The sequence below is a fragment of the Dermacentor albipictus genome, chromosome 2 (genome assembly GCF_038994185.2).
Source record: "Dermacentor albipictus isolate Rhodes 1998 colony chromosome 2, USDA_Dalb.pri_finalv2, whole genome shotgun sequence".
Lineage (NCBI taxonomy): Eukaryota > Metazoa > Arthropoda > Arachnida > Ixodida > Ixodidae > Dermacentor > Dermacentor albipictus.
In genome coordinates, this window is record NC_091822.1 from 23,976,570 (window position 1) to 23,989,409 (window position 12,840).

Below are 12,840 nucleotides of genomic sequence, written 5' to 3' on the forward strand. Positions count from 1 at the left end.
ACTCTTTTAAGGGAACTTTTTGTTTACTTTGTTTTACTGTTTTAATCAGTCGTATGTGATGACAATGTAACTTCACTTACATATTTCTAGTGTTAGAGTTTCTGTTCAATGAATAAATTTCTGGCTTTGGCTTTTTGTGTTCCGCTTGCATTGATGAATTTGGCTCTCTTACCTAATTTTCTTTTACCCATTTCTGCAGTTGGTGCGGTTTTCTATTGCCTTGCTTAGATTTCTATTTTTTTTTGCTCGCTTGTAATTTTCTTTTATAATTTTTGCATAGAGATTCTCGGTATGGTCACCTGATTTTGGGACCTAATTCTTCTACATATTCTGTAATCATGTTTTGACAAACTAAAATGAACTTGAAAGTGCAAACAGGCTTGCCACACTGCCTTTACAAAATGACTGAGCTTGCGGACAGACATGTTGGTGTGGTAAGTGGTGGTTAATTAGCAACAAAAGAAAGTGTCACACAAATATATAGCATCTCAAGACTACCATCGTAGATATATCGATCCTTTCCTTGGCAATCCCATGGGCGCTGCCATGTTTGATCATGTGGTGATGTGTCCACTGCTTGCCTCAGCTGCCTCTATGTTTACAATGGATCTATGCGACGCTGGTGAGGTTCTGCAAACCTGTTTCAGCGGGTATTGTAGATGGTGACTGGGTGGAGGACACAGCACAGCTTTGGCTGTAGCTTCAAAGGACATGTAAGCACTTTCAGAGCTCATTACGCTTTGTCCAAACGGCGCGAGCAGCGTCTAAGGTGCTTGTTATAAAAACAGTGCTAAAAAATGTATTATAAGCTATCATAATTTTCTGCTTATGAATTGAATCAGTATCAGTGTCTTTAGCTCTTTGTTATTTATTTAGCAAACACTTTCAAGCAGCGGCTTGTCACATTTCTGACACAGTAAAGTTCCCTTCTGGTTGACGTCCTTGCCTTCTCTTTTTAATTCCTCCTCCTCCAGTAAAGTTCTCCAGGCAGTCACTATCTGATCGTTTATTTTCTGCCTGATCACATGTGGGTGTGCTCATTTGCACTAGATTTGTTCTTGCTGGGCACAAGGCTTGGAACGTAGATATTCTGTTCTTTGTAATAGCTTGTACCAAAGACGTCATCGCTAGTTGCTTGCTTACTCTGTAGTTGCTATCACGCTGACTTTGGTGCATTGACTTATTTTTGATACGATAGAAATAGGCCGTGCTTACATTTGTGTGTGCGTTAGGCTGGTTAGGGGTTAGGATGTGTAGATAACGTGCGAGAAACTTTCTATATGCTAAGAAGCAGCACTACTCCCTTTGTCACCATATAATGGGCTCTACTCACTCGTGCAGACATTCTGGGGTTGAAGCAGGGCAGAAGAGGTAATGGTTTCGTATTCGTGCACTTGGCTGAGGCAACGTGCAGTGCGCCGGCAAAAGTGCAGTCTCATTTGTCTGGAGCAAACTGCTTGCGAAAAGCTAGGGTGGCCATTTCTGTGGAAGCCCGCAAAGTGTAGAAAAGTACAAGGAAGGCAAAAATTCGCATCCACCCGAATTGTGGCTAATCAGGAAAAACAGAAAAAAATACAGTGCAAGATGCAATTTTAAGACTATGATCTTAGTTGGTCAAACCTCTCACGATTGAACATTGCAAGTCTTATGATTTTAGCTTGAACCGTATTTATTAAATAATTTTTTTTATTCGTTGAATAGCCTGTTAACATTAGCTGGGACGCATGGTATACATTTGCTGAGTAGACCTTAAATATGATCACTTTGGCACAAACAAGGTGGTGCTTCCCATCCTGAATATGCCATCAAGAAGGCAACAGCAGCATCCACGAGCAATGTCTGGCAGGGCTTCACGTGGAGAGATCCGCTTTAGAATGAACAATTAATGCACCTTTGTAGAACAAAACCACTTTGGCACACAGTGCTACTATCTACACCAATACACGTGTAAGCTAATAGACCAATACAAAGCTATCTGTTCTACCCGTGTATCAGCCATATTATTTTATGGTCCAATAGACTAGTAAAGGCTATCAGCCTTATTAGTGTGTCAGGTCTATCGTTTCCTAATCCAATAAGAAGAAACCGATATACACCAATAAAATATTTGTATACGAATTTTTATTAGGGCGGCTAAGATGGTTTTTGATTTTTGTGCAGAGCTCTGGCGTCGGAGGAATGGCTTCCAATTACATAAAATCGGTGCACATTGCCGTGAGGCTGAGCCTGCCCACCCCCAGAGAAAACGGCGCGCGGTCGGTGCGTGTGCTTGCGCAACAGGCCTCCACTGCTCCTGGAGGGGCTGGCGTTGCAGCCCAGAACTGGGATGCCCTAGTGATTGAAACTAGGAGATCAGACCTGCGAATCCGTGTTCGACACAAGCCGGCGCAATGCTTCGTTGGCCTGCTGCGGCGCCCAGAATGTTGCCGCGCAGGCTTTTTCGGGGCGCAAGCAGCGCTTTCTGATCGCCTGGGACTTTCCCGCACTTTCGAGCCGAGCCGGGGAAGTGCCTGAACGCGGCCCTATGTGCTGGGCCGCCGTTGCGGACGGCCGAAGCGGCACAAGGCGTGAAACTAGGGCCCGAAATGGTCCCGAACTGCGACCCGAGAAACACAATACTGACATCGGAGTACGGCGCTGTTCGCGCTTTCATTCGGGCAACCTGAGGTCCAACGGGTTGTATTTGGGCCAGAATTTGCGAGTCGTCTGTTCAGCATCGACCAATGATGTCATCATGACACGATAGGTGGATTAGACACCGAAAGCAGTGTATCGATGAGCAAACCTGAACACCGTAGCGATAGCGTCTTCTATGCTATGGTTGTAGTTTGGTGCGTACAAAATTGTAACGCGCTGCGTCACAGTGTTCAATTTTGGTTCTACAGGTAGCCAGGAGTTCGATACATCAGGCTGTGCTAAGTAGTTGGCGTTGTAAAGCTATCTTTTGCGACATTTCTGGTCTCGAAAAGTGATCGGATACGAAATTTCGACATTTCCAGCATCGTAGAGACCCGCGGGCTCGCGGCCTCGCGCGATTGGCCGGTCGGCAGCACGATTTGTGCCAATGAGCGGCGAGCGCGCTTTTTTCGCCTCCGCCGCCGGGAAGCCGCGCACCCGGTCGACCGTCACACGCCCGGTTGCTCCCGTAGCGTTCGCACAGTTTTTTTGTCCGTGCCGGTAGCATTTCCTTTCTCGCAGCAGCAGTCATGGCTGAGGAGACGAGCACAGCCGCAGCAGCGCCGGCCGCGTCGTCGGCACCCCAGAGCCCCAAGAAGAAGGCGGCGCGCGGAGCCGGCAAGCCCCGCACCACGGCCAGCCACCCCAAGGTGTCGGCCATGGTGAACGCGTCCATCGGCGAGCTGAAGGAGCGCGGAGGGTCGTCTCTGCAGGCCATCAAGAAGCACATGGCAGCCACCTACAAGGTGGACGTGGAGAAGCTGTCGCCGTTTATCCGCAAGTACCTCAAGTCGGCCGTCACCTCGGGCGCGCTGGTCCAGACCAAGGGCAAGGGCGCCAGCGGTTCGTTCAAGCTGGCTGCGGGCGCCGCTGCGGGCGAGAAGAAAAAGGCCAAGGCTGCAGGAGTCGTCAAGAAAGCCGCCAAGAAGCCCGCCAAGAAGACTCCCAAGAAGTCTCCCAAAAAGGCTCCCAAGAAGGTGGCGGTCAAGAAGGCCAAGCCAGCAAAGAAGCCCAAGGCCGAGAAGAAGGCGTCGCTGCCCAAGAAACCCAAGAAGCCGGCGGCCAAGAAGGCGGCCACCCCAAAGAAGGCAGCCAAGAAGTAAAGCTCGGCCTCCTCGAGTCGGCCCCACGGGCACACACACAAACGGCCCTCGTCAGGGCCACCCAAAACGTCTGCCTCGGCGGAGCCGTTTACCGCGGTGCTCCGACCCCCGTGACCTCTCGTTTTCGCCCGGTCATTCTCCATCGATCGATCGCGCCGCCGTAACCATGGGCTCCGATCTCAAATAACAACCAGGTCACGGACTTGCCCGTGCGCGCTCCTCTGCGCGAATCCCCCACGTTCGAGGACAGCGCAACTGCACCTAAATTCAGCTTATGCGATGCAGCATGTATACATGTACAGTGCACTACTGAGTGATGCAACACGGCTTAACAGAAAACTGCGAGTTAACTTATTTGTACATACCATATTCAATTTCGTTATGCTCCTAGCATCGCTCTGGGGCGCTAACATTTGTGAAAAGTTACGCAGATACGATGCACAAGTTCGAATATAAGCTCGACGGCCTCTGCGAGCGTGTCCTCGTTTTCCAGTGGGTGCCTTCACACATCGGCACACGCGGAAACAGACCGGCTGGCAAAGGAGGCTCACCCAGATGTCGCGACTGGTGAGACCGTTCGACATCGCCGGCGGCAATCCACCGCAGTTGCGGACGCGCAAGGGCAACGCCTCCTTTATTATACTATGCTTGTCAGTTCCGGCGCCACGCAATGGGACCGCCGCGGACGCCTCGGTTCACGCGCCGCTCGCGGCGCTGCTAGCTGCCACTATGCCGCCGTTCAGAACGCTGCTGAAACATACGCGCCGCGCCCGACTTGCGCAGCTCACGTTGGTCGTCGAGTTACATATTGCACTATAATTTATTTAGTTCGTCCAGTAGGTTAACGAAACACTGCTCAGGTGCTTATAACCTAAACATTTATTGTGATACAAGCGATACGATTGCGTGACATCGCCGCCGCGTTAGTAGCTAGCAGTTTCGTGTGTTCGTTCAGGTATTCCGATGTCGACTAGCTACTAGCCAAACGCATCGATTGTCACTCGCTGAGCTCGGCAAAAACGTAAAGCGTAATAGCCAGAAACTGTACTTGTCCTCGATTTTGTGATTTGCCCTGCTTTTTCAAAAGATTTCGTTCCCAAGGCCCGAATTTTCTCACAAGTCAACCACATGGGACATTTAACAATCGAACATTTATTTGCAGTAGTTATCTAAACATGTCAAGAATGCTACAGTTGACATGGCATATGCTACAGTTTTAGCAGCTTCCGTGACAATGGCTTCTTTGCATATAATTTGGCAACTGAATTCTTATCTGTAATATTAAAAGCATGGTTAGACAGCAGGGGTTTGATGAACTTGCGGCACAAGAGTTCAAGGAACATCTTCCTGTGGCCAGGCTCTCCGTTCTTGCACATCAAGACGGGGACGTCCACAAGCACATCAACAGCATGTTCTACACTGGTTTCGAGCGGTTTGGAAATGAACTTTCTGTGAAACAACATTATGTCAACAAACCGCTTGAGACCTATCAAGACGGACACCAACTCTTTGGTTGGATACTTCAGTCCACCACGGTCTTGGTACGCAATGAGCCCATCAACAGGGGCATTGGCCTTTGGTTTTTCGACAAGTTGAATACAACTCTCGCAGCTCAGCCTTTCTGACAAGGCTCTGGCTAGATAACCACCAATCAGGGCAATACTAGCCACTTCAGGGTTGGGGAGCCATGGTGTAGTGCACAGGTCCCGCAATCTATTCTTTGCTGCTGATGGGAAAAAACCCTTGCTAGTACAGCTGCGTTTCTGAGTGTCTCCATTGCAAACTGCCGCATCAGTACGGAATGAGGTTGAGCTGTTCACATTGCTTCGAACTGATGCAGATACAATGCCAGTCTTTAACATCTTCTCAAGTCCGCAGAGTACAGTCTTCACATCCATGGCATCATTGCAACCTGCTGTCCTTCGAAGGAAACCGAACAGTGCCTCAATCGGATCACTTGAGAATTTTCGAGTCAAAACAAATATGAATTTCTTTTCCTTCAGAAGAAAACGAATGCATGCTACATTCGATGTTGTCGTCAGGACCAGTGCTCGGTATGTTTCACTGGTAAAGAAATTGTCAGGGTGGCTCTCCTGTCTCAGCCTTTCGATATAGTTAAGGAAATCGGTCTCTAGCCACTGCAACCTCATGTCGTCAACATCACTGAAATGCCGGCTGTCAGGGTCATTCCTGTGGACGTGCTGCTCTGTGTTGCTGACATCCATCAGCGCAAACCACTTGTGCATCAGCAACAAAAATTCAACAGTTGGGCCCACTGACCTGAACTCCAAGTCACAGGTGTGACCAGCCTGGTCTTTCAAATACTGGAGTGCAACAGTAACTGGCGGAGAGAAGATTTGCACTGCATGTCTCACACTCATCTTCTCAATATTTGATGGATATAGGTGTTTCCTTGTTAAATATCGTATTGGCTTCACAGTTGAGCCTCGCTGCATTCTGTACAGTTCTTTCAAAGGAGCTGACGAAATTTGTTTCTTACCACCTATGTCCTTTGCAAGAAATTGTGACCTGACATTTTTAATTATTTGGGATTGGTCAAAAGCAAGATAAAGGAGTCTTGAAGGATCCGCTGGATGTGGAGCAGAAATTTGAGCCGTTCCCTTGCTTAATATGTCCATGGCAGCGACGTTTGTCTTGTGGTTATCAGTGACAAGACGAACTATTTCAAAACCGAGCTCCACTGTCTTCTGGACAACGTGACAAATGGTCTGCGCGAGCTCGGCTCCTGTGCAGGCTTTAGTAAAAAAGTACCCGACAGGTATCTTAAAGCTTGTCGACAGGCCACAAAGCAAGAAACAAAGCAATGAATTTGCTAACTGGTCGCTGTCACTTGGTACCAGATGCTCCAGATCAATGCTCATATTGACGTCACCAACAAAAGCATCTCTTTGTTTATTATATTCAAGCTTTTGCTTGATGTGCATTTCGTCTACTACCAAACTGCACACTTTTGACTGCGATTTTGTAAGACCCTGAAGCTCTGTTTTGAGCCTGCAGCGAACCAGAGGGCTGAAGCCAATTTCCCCAGTTGCCGATCCAATATACTTTTGCAAAGTATTTCTACATGGTAAACGCAGAAGTTGTTCAGTCCGCACATACTCATAGGCCTTGGTCGAGAGATTCCTCAGGATCACGCAGTACCTCACGGTAGTTTCAGACCACGTTGGTCTCTTCCTACCGTAATTGATGACTTGGTCCACAATGAATATAGCCTTTGCCTTGTTTTGGTGCGCATCGGCTACAACGTCCACAAAGGCACGCACATTGCAGTCGTCCTTCAGCTTGCAAAGTTCTTCTTTGTAACTTTCAACTGTCTGTTGCAACCTGGCGATCTGTAACCGAAGGGCTTTCTCTTTGGCTCGCTGTTTTCGGCGATCTACGTAACTGCTTGAACTTGCGGTCCTTTCCGTCTGAGTTGAAAATGTTCGCTTCGCAAACGCCACTGTTCTGCAAGTTAACGCTTCGGTACGCACCGCCGTCGCTACAGCGCATACTGTGCCACTCAAAGGAAGAGATGCGTTCGAGCATGCTGGCCTGTTAGTTGGCGCTAAGGCTGGTCGCGCAACTACTGACGTCGCGACGCCAGGGCAGCCAGGTTCTTCATTCTCGTTGAAGGTAGTAGCAGCTACTGCTTTCCGTTTTTTGCTAGCCTTCTCCTGGCCACAGTCGAGCTGCACAGTGCGCTTTCGACTACTTGCATCACTACGTACCTTGGCAGGTGCAGGCTTCATGTACGAGGGGTAGCACGTGAACACGCTGGGCACCGCTCCCTTGTTTAATTGTCGGATTTTAGTATTCTCCCGAAAGTCCGAGGCAACGAAGTGCTTACTGCAAACGACGGAGTAATTAGATGTTGTATTGGGCTCCCAGTTCTTTCGTGAGATCACCTTTAGCCATCGTTGGCGCAACTCGAGGTCGGCAGGAATCTCGTGGAATGATACTCCGTCGTCCTTCTTTCTTGCACTTGCACATAGGCACACAGCAGTACCTCATGCTGAACACTGTCCGTACACAAAACAGAACCAAATCAAACTTCAGAGCATCTTTCTACGCACGTCGACACCAGCGAACAAAACATTGCTTTGTTTATCTCGCGCCACGAGCCCCGCAAGCCCATGCACGGCCGAGACGGACGGGAGACTGGATGGATGGATGTATGGATGGATGTTATGAGCGTCCCCTTTGGAACGGGGCGGTGGCTTGCGCCACCAAGCTCTTGCTACTATGCTGCCTAATATCCTACCTAGGTTAACCCATGAGAAAAAAAAAAAAAAACACACTATGAACTACCACGTCCAAATTTTCTGATACCCTATTGCGAACTGTGCTTTTGTACGCCTCCGTCCTTTGTCGTTTCCCTACTTTTCTTCCACCAATCCTCCAATCGCCTCTTACTGATGTCTATTGCGGACCTGTTTGCTTTACCACTGCTCCCGCTGAACCCAAGGGCTTCAAGGAGGCCAGTGGTGCCCAAATCGACCGCTGGATAGATGTCTTCACATTCTAATAAAATATGCTCCGTCGTTTCCCTAGCTTTACCGCAGCAAGCACATGCTTCTTCTTCCTTCTTATATCTCGCTTTATACGTGCGTGTTCTAAGGCATCCCGATCTCGCTTCGAAAAGTAATGAGCTTCCCTTTGAGTTATCATAAATGGTTTCTTTCCTAATTTCGTTTTTTCCCCTTAAGTAGTTACTCATGGCAGGTTTCTTTTCCATTGCCGCCACCCATGAGATTAATTCAGCCTCTCTGACTTTCCGCTTGACCTTCTTTGTTGCTGTGTTGCCCACCCCACAGGCCGCATACTTGCTGGTAAGCTTCCTAGTTCTTTTCCTCCACTGTGAATCAATGTTTTGCCTGTACAGATACCTGAACACTCTCCCAGCCCATTTACTTTCCTCCATATTCCTCAGCCGTTCTTCATACTCAATTTTACTGCGAGCTTCCCTCACTTCAAAACTAGTCCAGCCCATATCCCCTTGCACAGCTTCATTTGTAGTCTTCCCGTGAGCGCCCAATGCGAGGCGACCCACTGACCTTTGGTTCCCGTCGAGTCCTGATTGTACCCCTGATTTAAAGCAAACAACCGCATTTGCAAAAGTAAGTCCTGGAACCATTACCCCTTTCCACATACCTCGGAGGACCTCGTACCTATTGTATCCCCATAGCGCTCTGTGCTTCATTATGGCTGCATTTCTCTTCCCCTTGACTGTTATGGTTTTTTCCTGTGTTTCCATATATCCGTTGCCTTCGTTTATCCATATACCAAGGTATTTATATTCTGTTACCCGAGGTATTTCTTGGCCCTGTATCTCCACTGTCTGTTCACTGTTTTCATTGAATACAATAACACCTGATTTTCTAACACTAAATTTCAAACCTAAATTGTTGCCTTCCTGTCCACAGATATTAGCCAGACGTTGCAAATCACTTTGCTTGTTTGCGAGCAACACAATGTCGTCCGCATAAAATAAACCTGGGAGTTGCTGCTCTATTACTGTACCTGCCTGTTTGTATGAGAGATTAAACCCGATATTACTTCCTTCTAGCGCCCTCTCCATCCTCACCATGTACATCATAAACAGCAGCGGGGATAAAGGGCACCCCTGCCTCAGTCCCTTGTTGATATGAACTTTCTCCGCGCTCCTCATCCCTTCCCATTCAACGCAAACAGTATTTTCTAGGTAAATCTCTCTCAAAAGCTGTATACAATCGTTACCTAAGCCTTCCCCTTCCAGAATATCCCACAAAATGCTGCGGTCTACGTTGTCGTATGCTCCTGTAATGTCCAAAAAGGCCACATACAACGGTCTGCTTTCTGCTTTTGATATTTCAATACACTGAGTAAGAACAAACAAGTTATCATCCAAACGCCTACCTATTCTAAAGCCATTCTGAAGCTCTCCCAAAATGTCATTATTTTCTGCCCATGCTTGAAGCTTTAATTTGATTGCCTGCATTGCTAGCCTGTATATTACCGATGTAATGGTCAACGGTCTATACGAGTGAATTCTGTCTTTCTCCCCCTTACCTTTATAAATTAAATTCATTCTACTTTGTCGCCAACTGTCTGGTATTCGTCTATCTTTTAAAGTTTTTTCAACTGCTTTCACGAGAGCTTCCTTACTTTTTGGTCCCAGTTCATTTATCAGCCTAACGGGAACCTCGTCTAGCCCTGTGGCTGTGCGCTTAGGAATTTTCTCTTCCGCTTTCTTCCAGTTTAAATTTGTAAGCACTAGCTCCTTTCCCCCTTGGGTCTCTTTCATGCTCTTTTTTTCTTCAAATACAACCTCGTCCTTGCCTTGGAAAGATTCGGCTGTTACTTTTTGGATGTAATTTATTGCTGCTTCTCCTTCCAGTCTGTTTTCATCTTCGTCTAGGATATGTTGTTGTATTGTTGTTGGTTTCCTGCCTAATAATTTTAGGTGATTCCAAAATATTCTAGGTGCGGCCTTCTTTTTCTCACGTATTCCTGACAACCAACTTTCACTTTCACCTTTTAATTTTGCTTGCACCAGTATTTGAACCATACACTTTTTCTCCCGGTATATTTCCCATTTACCGGTTACTTCATCCTGTGGCAACTGCGCCTTCTTTGCCTGCCTGTGCTCTCGAGATGCTTTCTGTCTTTCGGCGATCGCTTCTCGTATCTCCTTGTTCCACCAGCTTTTCGGTTTCTTTTTTCCTTTCCAATGAACGTGTTGTTTCTCTTTCCGTATTTCTGTCGTTACTAAGCTCACCATATTCCCACCCCTTACTTGGCGACTTGCCAATTTCTTCCTCCACTCTAGTGACTATATTTGCTATTTGTTCAGCGTTCAAATTTGGGCTGGCCATTTTGCTTTCGTTGCTCTCTTTCCCAACTACATATCCCATTTTCAAAATGATGCGTTTATGGTCACTGCCTATGCTGCTAAACCCTTCCTCATCGATGACCATTTCTCTCAACTTATCATGAATTCCTTCTGTCATCAGACAGTAATCAATGGTCGATTGCCGGTTTCCCACTTCCCACGTGATCTGTCCTTCACACTTAGGCCCTGTATTCACGATCACGAGGTTATGTTGCTCGCAAAGGTCTAGCATTGACTTCCCGTTATTGTCGGTATAGCCATCTAAATCCTGTATGTGGGCATTCATGTCACCTAATAGGACTATCTCAGCACCATTCCCGAAACCCCTAATATCAGCGCTTATGCATTCCACTAACTCTTTATTCTTCTCTGTGCAATTTATTCCGGTCCACAAATACGTAACTCCAAGCCAAGTTTCTTTCCCACTCATTGTACCTGATAACCAAAGATGCTCTTGACATTGTGAATTTACTCTTTTCCATTTGGCTCCCTGATGGATGAGCATTCCGACTCCCCCTCCCTTTCTTTCCGACTTAGTTCTGTTGCACCCTTCCCATACATAATTCTCAATAACTGGCGGCTCTTCTGAGTCTCTAAGGTGCGTTTCTGTAACCGCATACACCCCTATTTGTTCTCTATGTAACTGCTCCTCAATCTCTGCCCACTTTTCCTTTCTTCTGCCGCCCTGCATGTTTATGTAGCCTATTGCATGGCGAGCTCTTGTTCTTGCTTTCCTCCTTTTTCTCTTATCGACGGCGATGCTCTTCTGCTGTTCCCCTGGGGACCTTCTTTATTACTACCTACTCTGACCTCCCGAGCGCCCGCGGGCCCCCTAAAAAAGCAACAGCGCGACCCCCAAGTCGCCAGCCCACTTCTCGTGCTAGCCTGTAATTGAAGTGGATCCCATCTCGTTTAAAACCACCACAACTTCTCACTTCGCTGTTTACTTCGACAACCTCGAAGCCTTTCTCTCGGCTCATTTTCCATATTGCCTCATTGGCAGCCATTACGGCTCTTTGTACGTGACTGTCACGCACAGGCACCTCCGGCACCGTGCACACCACGATCTGCACCTGAGGGGATAGCTCGCGCAAGTCGTCCACCCCCTTCGCCAAGCGCTGGGCTAGTCCTGGCCCTTTCCTGTTCAGGACGTCATTTAGCCCACCTGCTACTACGACAAGGTTGCGCACGTGGGCATTTTCCGTGAGCTTTTCTTTTGCTCGCTCCATGACAGAACCCAGTGTCTGCCCTGGAAATGTCCCTACCGCCACTCTTTTGTCGCCTTTCACCCTCTCCACAATTGCTTTTGAGCACCCAGCCATGTTTGAGTCGCCAGCGATAATCACCCTTTCACTCTCTCCTACCTCTCCCTGCTTCCCGTGGCTGCAGCGTCGCCTCCCGCGGGGCGTGTTGCGCTGCTTCGCTATAACTACGCCGATTCACCGGCGGCGAGCTGACTACCGCTTGCCCTGCCACCCTGCCCCCGACTTCGCATGTAGGGTCTACCTTACTTTCTGCTTTTGCCACCGGCTTGGTGTCCCGACCCATCATTCTCCGCTGCGCGCGTCTCAAGCGCATCGAGACGCCTATGCAGTTCTGCTCTCCTTTCCTTCTCTTCTCCAAGCTCGGCCACGGTTCTTACTAATTGCGCGGCCTGCACCGCTTCCACCTTGACCAACTCGGCGACTTTCGCCTGCAAAGCTAACCGCCTCTCCCGCTCCTCCTTCAGGTCTGCTTTCAGCTCCTCGAACTTGGCTGTCCAATTTCCTTCCAGTTTTTGGACTGCTTCCCTGACCTTTTCGCACAGCCTGCACGTAAAGCTAGACTCTTCCGCGTCTGCTAAGCTCTGGAAACTGGTCTCGTCGAGGGAGCACCAGCGCAGGCACTCGTCGCACTGCACTTGCTCCGCATCCCCCGCGGCCTTCCCTTTGTTTGGTTTCATCGCTAGGCCTACTTCCTCAGGCTCAACGAGCACGTCCGCCAAATCACTTCGAAGAGCTAGCTGAGATAGTTACATAGGCCTATCAAACAGGTCCCGCCTAGCACCCAGGCCCAACGAGGGAAACCGCCAGACCCAGACAAAGCCGGCACGTTTACCACGCTTACCACGAATTCAAAATTTGCGCCCCCGCTCCATGCAAAACAAAACTCTTCAAAAACATCAGCCAACAAGAAGAAAAAAAAGAC

The 12,840-nt window shown here is 48.3% G+C and overlaps 1 protein-coding gene across 1 annotated transcript; it reads left to right on the forward strand.

The window, feature by feature from the left end:
- The first annotated feature begins 2,114 nt into the window (after positions 1–2,114).
- On the forward strand, positions 2,115–4,250 carry LOC135897927 (histone H1B-like). The gene has a single exon (XM_065426614.1). It carries the CDS (start codon positions 3,207–3,209, stop codon positions 3,777–3,779), a length of 573 nt encoding a protein of 190 aa, XP_065282686.1. The 5' UTR covers positions 2,115–3,206; the 3' UTR covers positions 3,780–4,250.
- Positions 4,251–12,840: the final 8,590 nt, after the last annotated feature.

Coding starts and splice junctions, on each gene's coding strand:
- LOC135897927 (XM_065426614.1), top strand. CDS start 3,207: ATGGCTGAGGAGACGAGCACAGCCGCAGCAGCGCCGGCCGCGTCGTCG.